Source organism: Hydra vulgaris, chromosome 14, assembly GCF_038396675.1.
Source record: "Hydra vulgaris chromosome 14, alternate assembly HydraT2T_AEP".
Lineage (NCBI taxonomy): Eukaryota > Metazoa > Cnidaria > Hydrozoa > Anthoathecata > Hydridae > Hydra > Hydra vulgaris.
In genome coordinates this window covers 36,613,523-36,631,068 of record NC_088933.1, presented here as the reverse complement: position 1 = coordinate 36,631,068, position 17,546 = coordinate 36,613,523, and the positions used below count along the sequence as shown (strand labels likewise).

General features: G+C 31.0%; 2 protein-coding genes across 4 annotated transcripts; both read left to right on the top strand.

Moving 5' to 3' along the window:
- The first annotated feature begins 5,359 nt into the window (after positions 1-5,359).
- On the top strand, positions 5,360-5,761 carry LOC136091095 (uncharacterized). The gene has a single exon (XM_065818080.1). The coding sequence runs from the start codon at positions 5,360-5,362 to the stop codon at positions 5,759-5,761; it is 402 nt and encodes a 133-aa protein (XP_065674152.1).
- A 7,747-nt stretch (positions 5,762-13,508) lies between these two features.
- On the top strand, positions 13,509-17,546 carry LOC124819219 (uncharacterized). Of its 3 annotated transcripts, none has more exons than XR_010643812.1 (3): positions 13,509-13,902; positions 17,116-17,211; positions 17,349-17,546. XR_010643812.1 is itself a non-coding variant. In XM_065818401.1 (2 exons), the coding sequence occupies exon 1, from the start codon at positions 14,938-14,940 to the stop codon at positions 15,868-15,870; it is 933 nt and encodes a 310-aa protein (XP_065674473.1). In that variant the 5' UTR covers positions 14,220-14,937; the 3' UTR covers positions 15,871-17,211; positions 17,349-17,504. The 3 variants fall into 3 exon arrangements, 1 of the variants encoding a protein (XP_065674473.1); XR_010643810.1 differs by having other exon boundaries at positions 13,509-13,947; XM_065818401.1 differs by lacking the exon at positions 13,509-13,902 and having other exon boundaries at positions 14,220-17,211; positions 17,349-17,504.

The following is a 17,546-nucleotide window of genomic DNA, read 5'->3' as shown; positions in this document are numbered from 1 at the left end:
ACGATTTGTATTTTATTGTTTAAAAAATATAAATTATTATTTATTAACATAAACATAAAACCATTAACATAAATTATTATTTACTAACATAAACATAACATCATTAACATAAATTATTATTTGTTAACATAAACATAACACTATTAACATAAATTATTAATTATTAGCATAAACATAACACCATTAACATAAATTATTAATTACTAGCATAAACATAACACCATTAACATAAAATCAAAGATTTATATTTTAGTTTTATAATATAATTTTATATATTTTATTTTATTGTAATATAAATTTTTTTAAACTATTATATAAAAAAAATTTATAAAAAATTTCTTTTACTTGGAAAATGAAAAAACTTTGACTAACCCATTTTACGGCTGGTGCTTAAAAATTGAAAAATAATAGGAGCAATCTGTAAACAAATTGATGAAAAAAAATTTACATCAGGGTCGATGTTATTTATTTAAGAAAAGTTATTTATTTAAGAAAAGATGAAGCTAAGGGATTCGATATTGCTAATTCCAACCATGCTTATTATAGGGAACATTTTATTTGAAAGACTTCTTTTTAAAACTTGGTGGTATAGAGTTTCTGAAATATCTGCAAAAAATTATATCATAATTAAAACAAAATACTTCCCTTATTTTGGCAGTTTTGCTTTTGCAGTTAATGCTGCAATACTTTTTTTGGTATTTCACTCTCGGACTATAAGTTTATCGGACGAAATATAAGATAATACGTACTCGGGATTGTATTGAGCTTGTTTCCGTCTTTGGATATGTAGATGTTATTGCATTTTAGTTTGATAGAATTCTTGAGAACTTTGGTTTTGTCTTTGAAATATAAAAGTTTTAAGACATTTTTTTCGGTGCTTTTTTGTTTCAACTTTAGCTGCCCTATGCGCTCTTTCAAATTTTGCATTATAAACCCCTAAGTAATCATTAAATATTTTTTTAGTTCACAGTCATTTCAGCTTTCGCTGTAATTTTTAGGGATAGGAGAGACCGGGGCACGTTGGCCCACGGGGTAGATTGGCCCATTCGAGTTTATTCAAAGGCTAGACGCTTTAACAAGTTGGGAATCTAAGTGAAGGTTGGTAGTAATTCAATCCTTTTTTCAAAAAAAAATCATATTTATTGGACCATACTTGAGTGTATGGGGCCGTTTTAATTTTTGATACATCAAAGTAAATTTTGAAAAACTTTTTTAACGTGTTTATAATCACTGACGTTTGACAGTACAGCATTATTCAAGTGCCATATTTAAAGCTTATATATAAGCTTTAAATCCTTACACTATAGTGTAAGGATTATTTTAGTATATAATGTTCCACAAAATTAGCTGATGGTTTAAGGAGAAAGTTGTTCATACTCTAAACATGACAATGGGGCAGATTCGCCCGATGCAACCGGTGTAGTATGAGATTTTTACTTCCGCGTTTTTTTTACTCCCCAGTAAAAACCGCATAATTAATTTTTACTCCCCAGTAAAAATCTTATATTAAATTTTTACTCCCATTATGAGATTTTTACTCCCATAAATTACATACAAGGTGAATTTACCGTACTTTTACCGTTTGGAGTTTATTAAAACTCCATACGGTTAAAAAATAAGAAAAAAATGTCAGAAGAAACGAAAAAAAAAAAGGAAAAAAATTAAGATCTATTAGAAAAAAACTATTTTAAACAAAAATTAGATAAAGAAAATGCAAAAGATTGTGTTGGTGGTTTTTAATGATTTATCTGAGTAGTGTACATGATTTATAATTTTAAAATTGATTTTCCTCAATTTTAGTTTTTTAATGAAAATAATGATATCTCAATAAAAAAACATTATTTTAGCTTCAAATTTTCAGGATATGTTCATTATTAATTATTTTAGTGCCTGAGCCTAAAAAAAATTAAAAGTAACCTACAATTACCATATCAAATATATTATCGCTAAAAATAGTTTTTAATACTATTGAGTCTGCTATTTTTGATCGTTTAAATTTTTTTTTAATTTTGGTTTAGGCGCAAACTACACTAGTATAATAGCATTTAGCAAAATTTTAACGTTTTAAAATTTTAATTCTAATATTGGTGTAATCTTAAGATATTTATGTTCTTGGGACGTTAACATTTTCACCTATTTTTGCTGAGTCAGCAATTTTTTTTTTCAAGCCTCACCTACCCCAAAGAACAGTTTAACGTTGTGTCCAGGACTTGAAATGTTAAATTCAATCGAAATGTAACTCGTACATACTAAGTATAATCAAAATGTAACTTGTACGTGCTCAAATCAATCGAAGTGTTAAATTTAATCAAATGCCAGTCCAGGTCATGACATTAAACTGATCTGAGCAGGTTAGACTCTTTAGCCACGGTGAATGATATTCACATAGGAGATGAAAAACTCTGAAATAAAACCCCACTTTGAAGTGGTGAAGGTAGGAGGCGTTCGCTAACCTTGGATGGTAGACTTCCTAGTGATGTTGTCACTCAGAAAACTAAGTATAAAAATACTCAGTTTCCTGAACTATAAAACAGGTTAATGCTTGGAAGCATCCAGTTGTAAAATCGGCTCCAAAATATCAAGTTTAAAAAAAAATACCACATCACCTGTTGCACGAATTTACAAGAGGCGCATCTGATGGTATATTGTTGGCCTCAGATAAGGCATTGGACAGAAACACATCACTGGCCAGTAGCAAGTATGTTAAAGCATCCATGGTTGGTCCTAACACCAGTTGACCTCCTGGTAATATAGCTGGTGAGTGTCAATGTGATAAAAGGTGTGAGATTAAAGGTTGGATTGGCCAATGAGGGTTGAATGCAAATAAAAAGTGAAAAGAAATGGCACGTAAAAGAAAACTAGACATGCCGCCTGCAAGAAAAATTGATAAAGTTGCAGAAAAATTGATAAATCATGTAGTTAAGGTAAGACGAGTGAATGAGAAAGTGATGGTATTGAGATTAGGAATTGGAAAGTCAGTGTTTAATATAGTATCAGTATATGCACCTCAAACTGGTAGGACAAGGGAAGAAATGTAATAATTCTATGTTGTTCTTGGTAACGTTTTTAAAAATATTGGCCAAGGTTTTTATTTGGCCAATATTTGAAAAATGTTGGCCTTGTATTATAATTTCGCTGTAGACGTGTATGCCCCAGTATCTCAGCAAGATAAAAAAAATATATAACACCTGCTGCATTTGAAACAGTTATAGCATGTATGTTTAAATATGCTACTACTTCTACAATACACATAGTATTAAGTATAAATTTCCAAATACAAAAATTTATAAAGAATAATTCAACACACATATATAACACACATGTACTTAAAGGTTGTTGTATCGTAGTAAGATAAAAAATAGAACAACAACAACAACAACAACAAATAAAGACAACAAATAAATTTAAAAAGAATTAATATTTAACACACATGCATTCAAAGGCAAGATAAAAAAACATAAACATCTCTAAATAAAATAAAATCAAACTAATCAAAACTTGCAACAAAAAACTTAAAATAACAACAATCTTATTTAAGAAATAATAAAAATACACTGTACATTTTATTTAATTGATAAGTAATTAATTAAAATTAATTAATAACTAATTAAATGAAAATTACATTAAAAAACATTAGTATTAAATTACAAAATACAAATATATACTTAATTTAAGTACAAATATATACTTAATTTAAGTAAAGGTGATAAATCAAACTTTCGAAGAAAAGCAAAGCCATTTGTAATTGAAGATAATGAGTTGTATCATCTGGGTAAATCTAGCGTTAAGGTAAGCAGTTTTCTTTCAACACACTACTTTAAGTCTTAAAAACTGCTTACCTTAACGCTAGATTTACCCAGATGATACAACTCATTATCTTCAATTACAAATGGCTTTGCTTTTCTTCGAAAGTTTGATTTATCACCTTTACTAATAGCTGTCTTTGGATATATACCTTTTTTGAACAAATTATAAACGTCGGTAAATTCAGTATGCATCGCTAAATTAAAAAAAATAAGCTACTGCTTTAAAAGATTTGCTTTTTTAATACTTTTCCAAGAACCACAGTAATTAAATACGTTTTGCAACAAAATATTTTTTTGGAGTAAAAATCTCATAATGGTAGTAAAATTTTAATATGAGAATTTTACTGGGGAGAAAAATTTAATAAGCGGTTTTTACTGGGGAGTAAAAAAAACGCGGGAGTAAAAACCTCATACTACACCGGGGCACATTGGCCATGTGGCCAACTTGCCCCATAGATTTATAAAATAATTCGGGTAAATTTGTGACGGAAAAACTGTTTTTGTTATAAAAATATTTCAACTTGTAAAACATATAAGATCAGAAATAAGCTTCATAAACAAATTGGCATTTGTTTTTATACGTTTTTTTTTGGGTTTTATACGTCAATAATAAGAAAATATCGCTCGTATACATGATATTTAAATTTGGATAAATAATCTTATTATAAAATGTAATTTTAACTTAGATTTTTATTATATATATTATTTAACTTATAATATAACTTATATATGTAAGTTTAATTGATATTTAAACTTTTACATACTAGTTATAATTACACATATAAATTTAATACTTTATTCATAATACACTTAACTTTTCATACTTAACACTTAAATTTACATATGATATATAAATTTAATATGACACAAGTTATGTAAATTATTAATGATTAAAAGTAAATAAGTATTTAGTATTTTAAAAAAGAAAAATATAAAATGTAATTTTTTAAATATATAAGTATGCAGGTATATAAACAATTAAATAAAAAAGAAATAGTTAATTATAAAACATGTAATAAAGTAATGTACTTTTGGTTTTTGAATTTATTTTAGACCTACCTAAAAATGGTACGAAATTATATTTGCAAGTCACAACGTGGAAAAATGTCAGAAGAAACAATGTTATCGGCAGTGATACAAGTTACAAAATTTAAAAGATCAATTAGACCAGTTAGCAGAGAATTTAATATACCATGTAAGACTCTAGAAAGGTATTGCATATCCAAAAGGTTGCCATCTACATCTAATGCTTCGGTTCAAACTGAAGTAGAACTTGATTGCCAAGTGGTTCTTTCAAATTCTAACAATGATAACACACTTGAGTTTGATGTTACTGCAACAGTACATAAGCCTAATGCAGAACATACGCCTGATAACGCAGCTATAGAGAGAGATTTACTATCACCTAAATTAGATAAAAGAAACCTGGCACAAATATGATGTTACTTAAACTATCTGTCAAAAGCCTCTACGTGCAACAACGTGTTGTTGCACGTAGAGGCTTTTGACAGATAGTTTAAGTAACATCAGCAGAAAGAGCAGCATTAGTGACTATGGCTTTGGCGGTTAGTGCAATTGGCAATAGCATACCTCCATATTTTATCTTTCTCAGAGTTAATTTTAAATCTCACTTTATTCGTGATGGACCAATAGGATGTGATAGATCAGCACATTCTTCAAGATGGATGACAGAGACAAATTTTCTTAAATATATCAAACATTTTTCTATCCATGCACGTTGTTCCAATGATCGCTCTTGTCTGGTATTGATTGACAACCACAGCTCTCATCTTGATACAGCAGTACTTGATTTTTGTAAAGAAAATGGTATCACACTTTTATTTTTTCCAGCACACTGTAGTCATAAATTACAACCATTAGATAGAAGTGTTTATGGTCCTTTTAAAAAGTTTGTGAACTCAGCATGTGATGCATGGGCTACTGTAAACAAATGACCTATGACTATCTATAACATACCTGGTATAGTAAAAACAGCATTTCCTAATGCTATAACTCAAAGGAACATAATTAGTGGTTTCCAAGCAACAGGTATTTGCCCATTTAACAGAGATATTTTTTCAGAAAGTGATTTTTTGGCATCATATTTAACAGATAGACCAGACCCTAGCACTAAAATGTCATCTGTGGATTTTAGTATCACTAAACAATTACCTAGAAACGAAGTTTCAGCTGTGGATTGTAAACAAACACCTAGCAATGAAGTTTCATCTGTGGATTGTAAACAAAAAAATTCAAAAAATTTAATTCAAATGAATCAAAATCTAAGAAAGGAAATTTTCCAGACTTGAACAGCACATCAGGTGCTACTCCAAACTCTTCACTTTTACCATCTTCTGAAGAAGTGAGGCCTTTTGAAAGAGCTCAGCCTAGAAAAAACAATGTAAATAAGCTCAGAAATCGGAAACGAATTTCTGCTATATTAACTGATACACCAGTTAAAAAAGCCTTGCAACAGGAACAGAAAGCAGCAAAAGAAAAAAAACAGAAGGACTCAAAAAATAAAAAACTATTTTCTACCAAAGAAGCCGGTCCAAGTAACTCTAAAACAAGCAAAATTTTTGCCAGTCAACCTGTAAAAGAAAAACGCAACAAGAAAAACAAAGATGATAATGAGGAAGATGTCTTGTGTCTTAGTTGCTTCAAGCTGTTCTCAAACAGCCTTCCAGGTGCTGTGTGGATACAGTGTTCAAGCTGTCAGTGTTGGGCTTGTGTGAGTTGTGTAGAAAAAGATGCAAAGAGGTTAGATTATAAATGTTTATACTGTTGTTAAATAAAATGTTATTGTTGTATTTTGTTTTACATTTTTTTGTAGTTTATTGTTTTAAAAGTTTTTTGTAGTTTTAAAAGTTGTTTCAATTTCGTTTTATCAAGTTATAAAGTTGTTTTTGCTCAATGAGCGTTTTTTCACCTCAAAGTCTGCCATACGTTGTATGTGGGCCAATCTGCCCCAATCCTTGGGCTAACTTAACGGGATAGGTTGGCCCACCCGATATGACCTAACAAAAACAGTTTTAAATATGTTGAAAAGCTATTATGAACTTTTGTTAATGTTTTTTCCGGATAGTCTAGGGACAACTCAATCTTTTTCCAAAAAAAAATAATTAAAAAACAAAAAGCTAAAAAGTTACACATCAAGGAAAAAAAGCGGGCCAACGTGCCCCGGTCTCCCCTACCATCAATCCTAAGGTTGTTACGCCTTGATCGATCTTCAGTCTCTCTAAGGGGCTATTCATATAGATAAAAATTATCTCGTTTAACCGCGATAAAAATTTTCCACCTCCTTTAAAACTCATACAACTTGAACATTGGAGGGGGAGGGGGTTAGGTCAAAACAAGTAGACGTTAACAATGTTGTTTTTAAATAAACTTAATTACTTTAAAAAACAAAAAATTAGGCAGCTTTTGAAGTCGTGTGTTACACACTCGCTCAACCCTCAGTGTTTTAATAAAGCTATTTATAGTTATACTTTTTAAAAACCGTTTTGTGCTTTAAAAAGACCCGACACATACAGAACTAAATAAGCACACATAAGATGTTTACTATTAACAATATTATTTTTTCAAAGTTTTTGTTGGTCATTCTGCTATGCAAACAAATAAGATTTATGGAAGTACACAATCTACAAACTAGTTACTAGGCGCAGCTTGCCGACCTCTGCTTTGGCAACCTGAGGCTCGCAAGCCTCTTGTGGTTCTTTCGATGTCAAGATGTCAGTAAATATTAAACACTATCATTGCAATTGATTCATTCAAGAAATAAAGCAAAATGAGTTTTGCATAAAGTATGTATGCAGGTATGGGGGGAAGAGGAGTTACCCAAAAACGTATAGTCCAAAAAAACTCAACGCGAAAAAAAAAATGACGATAGAATGTTTGGTAAATCATACATTAATGACATCTTTGCAAATTGTTTGGACCAAAAGCTGTGCTTTTTATTTCCAACGATGATAAAGCCAGGGTGCCATTGGGTCTTGCTGCAGCAATCGTTGAAATGCCATTGCTAATGCATATAGAATACATGATCAAACAACTCATGGATCACAACTTTGCTGTTGGCCCACAGAACAAACTAATCCCATCAGTGAATGGCATATGCGAAGTTAACAAAACCGGAAATGTATCTTACAGTGGGGATTACTTTCATACGCATAAGAAGCAGGAAACGCGATACATAGAATGCTTTTACACCTGCTTTTGATGTTAGAGAGCTCTTTAAAACCAAGTTGGTTAAACGTAAACCAATTATTTTGATGGAGATCAGTATGAAGCACCACGCTTTCATTAAACATAAGCAATTGCTATTAACCTTTTCTGCTTACTTAATTTAGATACTTTGCTTTACGGTGTAAATGCAGCTGGGCTTACAGCTTTTAACCCAATCGAAAGAAAAATGACACTTCTTTCTCGTGATTTGACTGGAATAGTTTTTCCTTACAATTATTTAGGCAATCACCTTATTTCTTCTGGAAAAACAATCAACCAAAACTCGAGCCAGAAAATTTCCAAAAAGTGACTGAAGTTTTATCCCAAATTTGGAAAAAAATCATTATTGGCGGGTATCTTGTTTATTGCCAGGCTGTACCAGCGGAGAAAACATATGAACCACCGACTCCTGATCCTATTTGGGTAGACAAACGTTTCCAGCAATCACTATACAACATTCAAATCGTGAAATGCCAAGAAGAGTCATGTTATTTAACATTTGAAACAAACTGGCTGAAAATCTTCCCTAAACGCTTCATTCTATTTCCGGGAATTTACGAATAATGCGAGAATGGTTAAAACGTATCAAACCGGAACGTAATAAATGGAACCGTTATGATATTTGGAAAACGTATCAAACGTATATATTGAAGCAAAATGTAATGCGTCAGTGGTGCAAATGTTGGCTACATTTGCACCACTGACGCATTACATTTTGCTTCAATATATACCTTCAGAAGAAATAAAGTACAAAATTGTAAAACATGATATTTATTGCCCTTCGTTGAAAGAAAAGCTTACAAACGGAATTTGTGACAAGTGCATACAATACTGGCCGCTCGAGGCTACCATGGAACGACGCAAGAAAGCACGTATAAAAACAAAAAATAACATTTGAAATGAAAAGTGAGGATAGTGTTAGTGAAAATGAACATATAAATAAAATTGAAGATGACAGTGAGGAGATTCCTAATAAAAGTGTGGAAGCAGAATTCATGCCTGTATTCGATAACATATTCGATTCATTTAAGTCACTATTTACCGGAAATATAAAATAATCAAGAATATTATTTAGAATATTTTTCTTTCGATTTGTTGATAACTTCTTGGTTTTTGATTAAGTTCAGAGAAATGTTGAGTTACCAAAAAAGATTTTTTTGTTTTTAATGTTTTTAAAAATTTATGCGTTGGGGAAGTTAGGGATTTGATTTTGTAATAAATAATACGTACTTAAACAATGGGAGGGGGAGAGAATTGTTGAAAGCATAAAGATACAATATAAAAATTAAAATTAAAAATTGTTTTTCTTAAAGGTGATTGATTACAGCATATTTAACAATTATCTGAAAAAAATAAATTAAAGGAAACGGAAAAATCAAGAAAAAGTAAAAAAAAAATTAAACTTTTAAATCAATTAAAAAAATAACTTCTTTTTTTAATCGATTTATTAGAGTCTTCAAGTAAGTTGTGTTTTAAGTTCAGAACAGGAAAAAAAACTAAAAAAAATAAGTTTAACGTGAATGACCTACAAAAAAAAACTAAAATGAAAGAAGTATGAACAATTAAGACAGAAGATATACCGAATAAAAAAAGAAACTTTAGGTTAAATTTTTGCTAAAAGCCCTGACATCTATAGTAAATTAAAGTCCAATAGAAGTCCAGTTAAAAATAATTTTTAATTATTGGTCGACCAATAATTAAAAAAGATCAATCTCAACTTTTAAAAACCATTGTTGACATTGCATTGTATGGGTCTGCTGCTCTTGACAAAAGACAGAATTATATTTAGCTTGTGGTTTTCAAATAAGTAAAAGTGCTGTTTATACTCGGATCTTGCCAAAAAAAAAAATTATTTTCTAACACCATTTTACAAATGTACCAGTAAAGTTAATTTGAGCACAAAACGATTTTCACTCAAAACACATTGATGGTAGATTTTGTACAGCTGCTTTGAATCGCATAGAGGAGGTGGCTTCTTTGTTGGAATTTAAGAAGTATGTTTTATCAGTCAAAATGACAATGCCAGAGTCCCAGTTGGATTGGTAACAGTTAACAAGCAAGCTCCACTTTTAATGCATGTCCAATACATCGCTACATTGCATTAGATCAGGAAAGCATTCTTTATCGTCAGCTTATAGCCATGGACTATGAAAGGCTTCTAGAGTTGGAAGAATTTAACGTTACTACAAAGAATCCAAGCAATAATTTTTATTATGTTTCTGAATGCTGAACCTGATGAAAATCCAAGGTATGAAAAAGTTATTGATGTGGCCATCTATCATTTTGTAATGCAGAACATTGATGCAATGTTTGTAACAATGTATGCGCCTGTTAGAATCGCGTTATATAGTTGTATTTGCAATATTTTTAAATGTATGCGCCTGGTAAAATCGCGTTTAATCGAGTAGAGAAGCAAAATAGCTCCGCTTAATCAAGAATTGTCAAGACTAATTAAGCTGATCTGTTGCCATTATGTTGATTTGTGAGCCATGTTAAAGAAGTACATTCAACAGCACAAACAATCTATACCTGGGTCAAGTCAAAAACTATATGCACCCTAACAGCAGAAAGAGGTTATGGCAATTATTGCTCAAGAAAAGATACTAAATATAGAATGGCTAGTTAAAAAAATGTCCACTTGTCTAGTGTTTATTTTCCAAAAGAAATTATTCAATCAGAACCAATAATAACAGTTTAGGAACATTTGGCATCTCCATAGGATGTAGAGGCTAAGATATAAGATTTGGATTTGTTTGTAAAAATTATGTTAATAAATTAAAAAAGTTATTACTATTATTATTATTATTCAGTGGTCAAATACAAATACAATAATCTATTTATAATTTGATGAAGAGGTGCTACACCAGGCCCCCCTATGCTGACAAACATGGATATACAGAAGCTACAGACAAAGCAGCAATTGTATCTATAAAGTTACTTTCTTATGTTGTTTTTGAAAGCGTTGATGGATTGAGCGTTCACTGCTTCTTGCGAAAGCGCATTCCATGGGGCGACAATTCTATTTGAAAAAAAGTTATACCGCTCCTCGCAGTTTTTTACCATCTGACGTTTTAGTTTATGGTTATGGCCTCTTAGAATATACTTATCTTTACTTTTTGAAATTTTTTGCGGGACGACAAAACTAACAAGCTCGAGTTTACGAGTGATTTTGAATTGCTCGATAAGATCTGTTCTTTTGCGGCGTTCTTCAAGAGTTGTTAAACCGAGCCGTTGGAGTCGATCTTCATAGGTCATGTGTTTAATAGTCGATATTGTTTTTGTTGCTCGATGTTGGACTTGCTCGAGAATGGCAATGTCTGATTTTAAATGCGGTGACCATTTTTGACTTGTACAGCAAACTCAAGATGGGGGCGAATGTACGTGAGATACAGAGTGCGCCATAAATAAAAAACTGCGACTGCGAAATGTTTTTTTGAGTCGCCCTAGCACTCTATTTGCTACTGATGCGGCTGACTCTATTTGCGGTCTAACGTTAAGGTCATTCGAGACCATCACACCAAGGTCTCTTTCGACTGCGGTTTCTTCGAGAGGACGACGGGTGCCGTCGACGTTTGACATTGAGTATTTGTACGTTGACTTATTACATCCGCGCCCAACATGCATTACTTTGCATTTCTCAACGTTGAAATGCAAGAGCCAAATATGTGACCATTTCACTGCTCTGTCAACGTCATCTTGGAGAGTGATGTTGTCCGACTCCTTTTAAAAGTGTTTATTGTTTGTTAACTTTTTAATCTTATTTCTCCTGAACTTGTATTTGTAAATATTAAAACAGAGTCTTTGAAGTATATAAATTTGAAATATGTTCATAATTTAAACATGTAAGTTTTATACATTTTTGTGAACACTTCAATCTTTTTTTTGTTCAGAGTAACCCTTTGTAGTTATAAACTGGATAGGGGAGAGTGGGTTATTGGCGAACACCTAAGCGGGAATGCAAATTAAAGACACCAGTTATACAAAATTGATCATATTTATTGCTTATCAGTTAGTTTAACTACTCAGTCACAAACCCTCAAAAGGAATTTTTAAAAATCTTATTATAAAATAAAAATTTATGCCAGAAATAAAACCATTGGTGTTCGGAATTACCCTGCCTACGTGGGGTAATTCCGAACACATTGGGGGGCAATCACAAGCACTGTTGTGTAATAGCGAATAAAAAGCTAATTGTAATAACTAAGTCTAAAAACTATATTATGCAACAAAAACAAAAAAAAGGAGTGACTTTATTTCCATAGAAGCTACAACAGAGTGTTACTCAAGAAAAAAGTTGCATAAAATTATCAGAAAAATTTAAAATCAAATTATAGTGAACAACATCCGCAGCTTCATTACACTACTGCACGTCTGGAACTGAGCATAGGATCCCTTCTCAGCAGGTAAAAAAAAATTGTCGAATTTATTTTTTTACAATGCTGTTTTGACCATGTTCGGAGTTACCCCGCGTTCGCCATTACCCCACTCTCCCCTATATGTTCATTAGTTAAACGCTTATTTATTTTCTATATTTTTTACTTTTATTTAAAACAAGCAGTTGTAATTTTAAATAGTTACATTCATTTTAAATATTGTAATAAGTTAAAGTTTGAATTAATTTTCTTTTTCTAAATATTTAACCTTAATCACTCTTTGGCTTTACTTGTCAATTTAAAATATTGATTTGTTTTTTTTTCCATTTTAATTTGATTTTTAAGTGAAAAATGGAGGGGAAGGAGGGGGGGGAGGATATCATATGTTGACGTAATTTTATGGGGAGGAGGAGGGGGAGTGAAAGGTCTCATGGAAGTTTGACAAGTTATTAACAAAGGGAAGGGGGGGGGGGGGAGTAAAAGTTGTTTAAAAATTTTTGAATTAAATAATTAATGGGCTACTTCTTATGATTTTTATAGCAAAAACTTTTTTTTGTTAGATTAATTGAATTGTATTTATTTTGCAAAACACGCAATACCACCAGGTTTTTAATTTGCATGATTAATCTAAAATGAAAACTTATTAGATTATTTGTAGCAAGTTTAATAAACTTTTTTTGAACTTTATTTTAGTAGTTTTTATATTAAAACTAGCGCGAATCCATTATATGTAAACAAATGCCACGTGACTTTAAACGTCCCGCGAGATGTTTTTTTCCATACGAATACGAGATGAAATTCTTGCCTTACCGCGCGGCTGTTTCACTCAATTTAAAAACGAGCGTGACGTCATGAGTTTATCAAAAAAAAGTATTTCCGCATAAAAAGTATAAAAATTCACAAACTTTAAATTAATAGTAACTTTTTTATATTTTCATCTTTCATCTTGCAATTAAAAAAATATATAAGATCTATCTTTCCTTGTTAAATAAATATTTACATTATTCCTGCTTTAAAAACAGAATTTTTTACAAAAAGAAATTTTTTAATTGATCGTTTTTAAATGCAAAACGTAACTTTTTCGATGGATGACGTAAGTTAATGAAATTTCAACCTTTTATGCAAATGAAAATAAAAAAATTATTTTACGTGCCTTTAGCTATGTTATGAAATATGTTTTCAAAAATGTCATGTTTTACAACTAATCTTGTTAGTTTTAGGCGTATAAAAGTAAACAAAGTTACGCGGAATTTTTCTCTTTGGATTATCAAACTAATATCAGATAGATTGTTAAATCCACTTTTATCTAGTGCATATATTTGTTAATTAATATTATTTTATTTGTTTTTATTATATTTATTAATAAGTCAACATTATTTTGATAACAATGTATTCAACTGAGAGGGAAATTCTAAAACAACATATTGGATGGAAAAATAGTTGGGAAGTTAGATGTAGCTTTCCTTTTGTTAAGCGATTAATTTGGACAGATAAGATCGGTAACAATGTTATTTCCATTTTAATGACAGTCTTTAAAATAAGAGGTGATTTATTTAGTTTTATGAGTTTTTTTTTGCCAATTGATTTTGATATGTCTAGTAATGACGAGTTTGATAAAATGTGCCTAAAGTTAACACGCCAAAAAAAAGAAATATAAAAAAAATTTTAAAGCTATGAAAAAACGAAGAATTTTTTAAAATGCACCTGTCGCAAGCTCCACCCAAAAAAAAAATCAGCACATGCAGATGACTTTTTCACTTTAAATAACAGTCAGGAGCTACTGAATCAAATTGATCAATTAATTTTGAAAATAAAACAAATATGGAGCAAATAGAAAAATTTTAAATGCAAGTATTTAAGTTGGAAGCTGAAATTACAGATTTAAATTCTAAAAATAGGGCTCTTAACACACATTGTAACTCATTAAGTTCTCAATTAGAGACTATGAGTATTAGGCTAAAACAGGAGGAGCAGTTCCAACTTAAAAAAAAAAAAAATTAAAACAGCACAGCGTAAATTTGCATCTGCTCGTGTCAAAAATGTAAGATTGCTAAAAAAAAATTAATATTGAAAAAAAAATTGCAAAAATTAGTGATTTAAGCCAGAACAGTTGCCAAATTTGCAAATGTTTTGCTTGTAGCAATAAGGATTTAGTTGTGGTTGATTCTTATTTAGACTACGACAACATTGGTTCCTCTGAATTATTTTGTGGGTTTAAATTAAGTAATCCACAGAATATATCAGTTAAAAAGCCAATAGTTAGTAAAAAATATACTTACATTAAGTTAGGAAATAGTAAACCTTATTCTAATTTAGTTAGGCATGCTGCAGCTAGACGATCTAAACTTGCTTTTATATTCCTTCGATTATTAGCTTGTTCAGATTTAGAAAATGATTTGTCTATGTTGTTTTGTGATTCTATGTCTTGTAAAAAGTCAATATTTTGTTGTGTTGGGTTTAGTTAAGCAAATAAGTTGGGTTTAGTTAAGCAGTTAAGTGTTTCTGATGCTGTAGAGCTACAGAGCCAATTAAGGATGCCCACGGCTGAATTCCGTAGACTAAGACGTATTCTGTGTAATCTTGGTGTAAGGATTCTCCCATCTGAGCCCAAGATAAGACAAGAACAAGAAATGCGGACAATGCATGTCAATAAAGAACATGTCACTGTGAAGTCCATGTTACTTTATCCATCTGCGAATGAAGCACCTTGTTTAGTATCTGTACTGATGGTCAAGAATTTGACAACTTATATTGAAGAGGTTTTTACTAATCTTTATGTACGCGACCACCTTAATTCGGATGTCGGTTTTGGCGAAGAGGTATGGCTCCTTTTTGCTGGTGATAAGGGTGGGAAGTATATGAAATTCCATTTTGAAGTTGTCAATTCTAAATCATCAAGGTCTGTATACGATGTTCACTTGTTTTGTATGTATCAGGGTTCAGACTGTCGTGAGAATATAGCCTTAGTTCTCGGGCATTTTGCCAACGACATTAAAAGAATTCAGTCGTCAGATTTTAAGCTAAAAGGCAAAATAGTCAGGTTGTTCTTAGGTGGAGATTTTCATTTTATCGATGATGTTCTGGGACACCAGGGTTCAGCTGCTAGCTTTCCTAGTTCTATAGACCTAGTTAAGTTGAATTCTCTAAGAAACCATGCTTCTATGCCTCACACGCTTGCTAATTGTAACATCTTAAGGAGGACAATACAATCTCTGGAAAGTGCTTACAATGAGAACTTGTGTGAAAATAGACAAGGTGGAAACCTAAGCACTTTAGGTAAGTTTTATAATTCAATTATTGCTCCTGTGATTTTCCCCATAATAACTTTAGATAATGTAGTGCCACCTGTTTTGCATATTATGTTAGGAGTTGTGTTAAAACTGTTTAAGTTATTGTTGAAGGAGTGTAAGACTTTAGATTGTCAAACTGTTTCTTCTTTGTTGCATAATGAGAATGTGAACAAATAAATTGTGGGCTGCTAAAAGCGTTGAATGTTCTAAAACAGCAGAAGCTTTACGTTTATTAGGAAATCAATTTGTAGACATTGCAAATCTACAGGTGCGTTGGTTAGCTTTTAATAAAAATATTTCTGAATTATCTCTAAACTCCTCCAATAAAAAAATAACCTGTAAACAGCAAGAAATGTGTGATAGTATTAGGTGTTTAATTACAAAATACGATTGTAACATTGATTGGGTGCAGTGTGGTACGTGCCAAAAATTGTTTCATCAATTTTGTGAAACTATTGGTGATTTGGAAAAGAGTGTATTGTGTGACATTGAGAAGTATGAGTGTTTAGCATGTCAGGGTGAAGATATAGAATGTCTTGACCTTTATATTTCTGAAAAAATTTCTTTTATACGCGCACAACGGGAACTTTTAGACGTTGAGTATATTCGATTGCAGATGGAGAGTGAAGACCTAGAAAAAGAATATAAAAATAGCATAGGGCCTCATGAGAGGTCTCTTTATAAGGCCCTTGAAGATATGAAGGTTGAGCGACAAGCTTACCATAGTAATGTATTTGTAGGTAATCATTGCAAAATAGTATTAAGAAACCACTTCAAACTTTGTAGTGTTATTGATGATGAAGCAATTAAAAATAGATTTGTACGTGTGTTTAGTGTTTTTAATAAGTTGCAACTTATTCTTTTTTGCCGAAATTACTGAGCTTCATCAATATATAAATTTATTAGCTATTGAGTTTCATGCTTGCTTTCCAAATGAAAGTATCACACGAAAAATGCATGAACTTATTTTTAATGTGCCACTGTTTGTAAAACTCCATAAAACTATTGGGTTGCTAAGTGAAGAGGAGGGAGAGTTTTTGCATAATAGCGTAAATAAGGAATTAAGACAGTTGCATTCAGTAAGAAATCAGGAGCAGAAGCTGCATCTTGTTTTAAAACGCTTTGAATTGCACAGCAAAGCTGATAGGAAGCTTCAAGCCTCTAAGGTGAGAAAGTGTGTTGTGTGTTCTGAGCGTGGCGAAAATTCATTTTATAGGCAAGGTCTTTGTCTTGTTTGTGGTCATCAAATTTAGTTAAAATATTTAAAAAATTAAAAATAACAACAACAAAAAAAACTATTTACAAGTAAGATAAATTATATGAGATCTTTAATTTATATATAAGATAATTTTATTCTGTTCTAATATTTGTGTAATGTTAGTTTAAAATATTATTTTTTAATATATTGATTTTATATATTAGGTAGGTGCCCATTCTGTTCCTATCTTCAGAAGTTATTTATACCTATGCAATACCTTCGCTCAGGTTAAAGAATGGAATACTAGTCTTGCATCAAATGTATGTAAAAATCTAGCTTTTATATATTAACTTGTGATCAGAGCAGCTGGTATGTTGGTTGGGTTTGATCTTGTATGTTTTTTGTATTTAATTTAAAAAATGTATTGTCCTTCATTATATGTAGCATTTTTTTATAGATATATTACATATCCATTCGATGTTTATCACCAGAAGTTAGTTCTACCTTTGCAGTACCTCTGCTCTACATACCTCCTCGCTGGTTAAAGAATGGAATATAAATCTCATATCAAGTTGGTGTAAAAATTTAGTTCAATAAATTAAGAATTTGTAAACGTTATCAAAATTTTGAGTGGAGCAATTATTTTTCTGGTTTA

Bases quoted from the DNA above. Each gene is read 5' to 3' on its own strand.
- LOC136091095 (XM_065818080.1), top strand. From the start codon at position 5,360: ATGGCTTTGGCGGTTAGTGCAATTGGCAATAGCATACCTCCATATTTT.
- LOC124819219 (XM_065818401.1), top strand. From the start codon at position 14,938: ATGCCCACGGCTGAATTCCGTAGACTAAGACGTATTCTGTGTAATCTT.